The sequence below is a fragment of the Theobroma cacao genome, chromosome 2, assembly GCF_000208745.1.
Source record: "Theobroma cacao cultivar B97-61/B2 chromosome 2, Criollo_cocoa_genome_V2, whole genome shotgun sequence".
Classification (NCBI taxonomy): domain Eukaryota; kingdom Viridiplantae; phylum Streptophyta; class Magnoliopsida; order Malvales; family Malvaceae; genus Theobroma; species Theobroma cacao.
Window position 1 is genome coordinate 32,680,349 of NC_030851.1, and position 5,172 is coordinate 32,685,520.

Sequence of the window (5,172 nt, forward strand, 5' to 3'; positions counted from 1 at the left end):
CATGGAAAACTGCTGTTGATGACTTTTAAGGTAAACATCCTAGCTAGCTTATTTTAGGAAATATTGGATGCATTGAATGCCATAGCACATGAGAAGACGCCAAAACAGAAAAACTCTCTGTGCTAATTTAGTAGGAAAGCAAGTTCTACTGATTGACTTCCACAGCAAAAATTTTTGGCTTATGTTAATTAGCAACATTTTACTATCATATTTTGGTGCCACAACCATAATTTAATAACCCAAAACTGCAACATAAAACCCAATATATTTTCATTTTCCCATTTGATGATATTGAATCTATCACGTGTTACATTTCTCTCATAAGTTTAACTGAACTTGGTGCCTTAGTTTGTGCACTAGGACTGCCCAGCCACAAATAGGCTGGCTACATTAAAAACCAACCTCTTCCTTCAGTTTTTGAGAGTTAAGGATCAAGGCAATAAGTTGGTGTTACTTGGTTTCATTTGCTGAGAGTTGTAGACTGTTTAAACTTGTGTAGGTGATGATTCATCTGTAGGCAAGGCTGCAGCCTTTACTCTTCGGCCTTTTTCACTTCTACTGTTATCAGCAAATTTCAAGCTCGCATGATGTAATCCTTTCTCCTTCTCTGTTGAACTCCATTCAGACATGTAGTAGTCCTCTTCCGTCTGCTTGTCTGATGGACCGCAAAACATTCCACCCCACTGGGGGAAGTATATCAAGCATATAGGAAGGGTGCAGCATATGATCATGACGCCCATAAGAGTAATCCCCGTTTCTTTTGAATATTTGGATCCTTTGAAAAAAATTAATTGAGTCAAAACGGCACCCACATTTCCTCCACCGCCTGTCATGCCTGATATTACCCCTAATGACCTGGAGAACCAAATTTTTGAGGGAAACGTATGTAAAATAATATGCACAAAGATAAGGTTAAATGAGAAAAAAAGGAGTAATTTCAATTTCAATGACACAGCATCCTCTGTAGCTAAACAAGACTGTTTGGTCCTGTTGGGCCTAAATCTCTGAACGACTCCTGCTAATGCAAATGATCTTGCTATGTTGACAGTTCGGATCTTGTTCAGACAGAACTGGTTTGTGATTGGTTGAAGAATTTCGATTCCCCTAAAGGACAGCAGATAGGAAAAGATATTATTTCACCCCACTTTGTCTAGCTTTGCGTCTTTGAATTGATTAGTTGACAATGAAAGGTTTATTTTTGTTTTTTTGCTCCCACTGATAACAATAACAGCAAAATAAATAACCTAACAACTGAAGACTTAACGCTATAATGGGTTGAATTATTCCATTTGTTCATTGAAGTCAATAAATTATCCATCCAAAAGGGACAGAGATTGTGAAATCATACTAAAAAATCTTTAAACATCGTCCGATTTCTTCACTCTACCTGTTATAAATAGTATTTAAGACTCATGCTAAGTCAAGAGATGAGCTAATGTGTGCTTCAAACAATTATCAAATCTCAAGAGGATATCTTCTTTTGGTGCATTCTCAATACAGCAAAACTCTTGGAAAGAAGTATTCTTTATGAATTTTTGATATTGAGATATTTTTATTTGACAAAATCATATGATCAAAGCAGAAAACTAGAAAAATATAGCTAAGAATTCATGGAAACCTTACCTTCGGGAGATGAAGGGAACCACTCCAAATGTGAGCCCACATGCAGCTTGAACAAACAAAGAGAAAGCAATCATCACAGCAATGGATGCACTTAAAGATCCCACCTGCCCAAGAATGATACAGAACACGCCTCCTAAGGTCTGCACCACCCACAAAGTCCATAGCCTACCTCTCATCCCAAACCTCTTTGCCACTACATCAGATATTATCCCTCCTCCAGGTCGAGAAATCACGTTTGCTAATCCAAAACTTGCTGCAATCATTCCTGCAGTGTGGAGTTTAAGATTGAATCTGTCATAGAAGTACTCGGCAATTATGTTATCCACTGCCAGCTCAACCCCAAAACAATATCCATAAGTCAATGCCAGAATCCATCCTCTGTAATTTGTGATGCCATGATAGAAAACAAGTGAGAATTTATCTTTTGGTTTGTCCCCCGACTTCTGAAGCCCCCTAAAGTTCCCGTCCGGTAAGTCTTGGCCAAAAATCAGAACTGCAAATGCTGATAACGTTTGAAACAAGGCAGGTATGAAAAATGCAATTCTCCAAGCTGTAAAGTTATCTGCTCCAGTGTGACGGATAAGGCCAAACACTATAGGCATGATCAGCTGGGTTGCGCCACCTCCAAGGTTGCCCCAGCCACCTGCAACACCATTAGCAGTACCAACAACAGGAGCAGAGAACATGGAGCTCATCCAGAATTGAGTTGACACAAAAGTAGCAATTGAGAAGCCTGTAAAGAAGCGAACAAGCAGGAAAGAAACAGGTGAAGAAGCAATGGAAGTGAAGTAGACTGCGGGTGTGGTTAGGAGGATTAATGAGGCAGATGCAAGACGGGGACCGAACAGGTCACAAGCGGTCCCCATGGCAAGTCTGGCAAAGACCGCACCAGAGACAGCAGCAATCCCTGCATTGCCAATGTCAGTTGATGTGAGGTTGAGGTTGTCGCGTATAATAGGAAGGAGTGGAGGAGCCGCAAACGTGGATACAAAACAAGAGAAGAAGGAAACCCATGCGAGATGAAATGCTCTCATGTGAGGTGCTGCCACTGAAAATAGCCTAAACTCTGTTGCCTTGTGTTCTGTGTCCACCGGGAGAGTGAATTTCGGAGGGTGAGATTCCGGTACAGTGCCCTGCACCTCCATAATTATATGGGGTGAAAGAATAGAAGAAGCTGTATGCGAATTTTGGAAGATTAAAGCTTTCTTTCCATTAAGCTAGCGCATTCTTTTCTTCCTCTTTTACTGGAGAAAGGTTGAGAAGTAAACGGTGTCTCAGAGCTGAAACCATATAGAGCTTTTAAGTCTTACAACTTGCAACTGATGTCACGTGGGAACTAATTTTTGGACCTGTCCCTTTCAAACAATGTTTGTGCATTAACGGCATCTAGTGTGTTCGAAATTGATTCTTATTGGCTGGTGGTGTGAACTCAGACGGATTTCATGCCAAAGTGATAGAGATGTTAAAGGAACAAGTTCGATGAAGCATGACTTGGAGTTTGCAAAGCTTTAATTTGTCCAAGAACCGAGGGAGTTGGATTCTTTGACTTGGCAAGATTCTGCTTTGTTTTTTCATTTTTAAGAAGAGTACAAGCAAATCCAGCTGGATTCTTCATTATTATATAGGATATTAAGACCGTAACAATCTTGCTGAGGGATATTGGCCAATAGTAGAATTATTTCGTCAACTCAAATGTCATTTAATTACTGCCATCAATATTTTTCATTGTTAATGCCTTGAACTTACTATTTATTTCTCCTCAATATTTGCCCCGTGTTTGACTTGGCTTTCTAGCAGTAGCAGCAGTAGCTGCGTTAGTTTTTTCTTGATTTAATCTGCTCTGTCCAGAGGGGAAATTACGCACAGCTGAGATGATGGTGAAACTGAAACGATAATGCTGCAGTTTCACTCAACTCAATTCATGAAGGAATTCCAAGCGTGTTTCCAAGAGCTTCTCCTGATATTTATTTCTTATATAATGACAACTGACAAATCTCTGATGAGCAAATTTCAAAAACTTAGCTCATGATCATCCCTACTTATGAGGACTATCTTTGACCAAAATCTAATCAGAGTAAGAATTGTGAAAGGAGAGAGGGGGCAGTGGGAACATTGTGCCGATACCCGGAGACCGTCCACTATAACAATGGGGGGCCCTACGGTTATTTAAAGCTGTCTCGAGTTTAGAAAATTACGAAACAACGTACCACAACGATACACCAAAAATAGGACACCTCTGACAGGTTCATGACCTCTGCCTTTTGCTCTCTTTTTGATTCGAACGGAGCTTCATGACCTTTCCTGTATAAATCCCAATCAGCCCCCTATTACAGTTGCAGGAGGGCATCCCATAAATCAAGTTCAAAAACATGGCTAACAAGCAGCAAATCTCTTTCTCATTGGCATTTCTTGCGGTTGCCCTATTCGTCCTGGCCGGTCAGGCCACGGCTCGGCGTGAAATCCTAAATGCTGAAGTTGGTGGAGCAGCGAATCCCAAAGATGCTGTAGAAATGATTCTAAACGAACTGATCAGTAGCACACAGCGCGTAAAGAACAAGGTTTCTGTCCTTGGGAACAGTCAGATGGTTCAGGCCTGCGATAAAGCCTATGCGTCGTCATTGGAAAGCCTGAACAAAGCCATGGGTCTCGTCAAAGGCACTGCAGGCATAGACACCGGAAACCTCAAAGCCAGCATCACCGCAGCACTGCATGGCTACGACAACTGTGATTACGCTTTTGCAGAGTCCACCAGGCCATCTCCTTTTATCCCTAATAACGCAAACTTGAAATCTTTGGTCTCACAGTGCTTGGAATTAACGTCGAAGCTAGCTAACAATAATTAAATTCACAAATACGAGATGGTGTGTGAACAATGAATAGAAAATGGATTTAGCTGTTTGTTCTGATTGTTGGGCATATTATATATCGGTGGGGAACCCAAAATAAGGTCGGTCCATCCTTTGGAGTGCGATTCTGTTTCTTCTGCTATATATTTACTGTTTTTCGCAACAAAATTTTCTGGTGATATGTTAGAATATATAGGTAGAAGTGCTGGTCATTTAAGATCAAGATATCTGTCATTATGTATTTGACCATATAATCAATGGCCTTGCTTGGGAATATTCAAGATATAAATTTAATTATTTTTTATCAACTTTTAGATCTGTATTTTAAGAGCATTTGTTAAAATTTATATTTAAAACATATTTAATCATATATATATAGAAATCAATCGTGCTTTGCAAATTAAGTTGACAATTGAAACTGCACAATTCGAAATAAAACTAGCTGGCGCCTTGGAAAAACTTTTTATTGATTTGAATTAAAATTGTTTTTTTTTTTGAAATTATAATGTATACATCAGTATCCACTCATCGTAATCAACTCATCCTAAGTCCCTGTACTTAATCGAAGAGTCTTATTAAAAACCTTCCTATGGAAAAAGCCAATGAGATAAAAACCATAGATAAGGAAAAATGAGTACCCTTACCGTCGTATAATCATTGGGACATTTACATCCCTTTTCAACTACCTAAAATAATCAACTGG

At 39.6% G+C, this 5,172-nt stretch overlaps 2 protein-coding genes across 2 annotated transcripts; one reads left to right on the top strand and one right to left on the bottom strand.

Moving 5' to 3' along the window:
• LOC18609520 (high affinity nitrate transporter 2.5) lies at positions 247-2,905 on the bottom strand. The gene is made up of 2 exons (XM_007044664.2): positions 1,624-2,905; positions 247-855 (listed from the first exon to the last, which is right to left on the bottom strand). Exons 1-2 carry the CDS (start codon positions 2,766-2,768, stop codon positions 486-488), a joined length of 1,515 nt encoding a protein of 504 aa, XP_007044726.2. The 5' UTR covers positions 2,769-2,905; the 3' UTR covers positions 247-485.
• LOC18609521 lies at positions 3,911-4,766 on the top strand. The gene has a single exon (XM_007044667.2). The coding sequence runs from the start codon at positions 3,993-3,995 to the stop codon at positions 4,464-4,466; it is 474 nt and encodes a 157-aa protein (XP_007044729.1). The 5' UTR covers positions 3,911-3,992; the 3' UTR covers positions 4,467-4,766.

Bases quoted from the DNA above. Each gene is read 5' to 3' on its own strand.
- LOC18609520 (XM_007044664.2), bottom strand. From the start codon at position 2,768: ATGGAGGTGCAGGGCACTGTACCGGAATCTCACCCTCCGAAATTCACT. The intron at 856-1,623 runs GTAAGGTTTCCA...TTGGTTCTCCAG, and splicing joins GTTCCCTTCATCTCCCGAAG to GTCATTAGGGGTAATATCAG.
- LOC18609521 (XM_007044667.2), top strand. From the start codon at position 3,993: ATGGCTAACAAGCAGCAAATCTCTTTCTCATTGGCATTTCTTGCGGTT.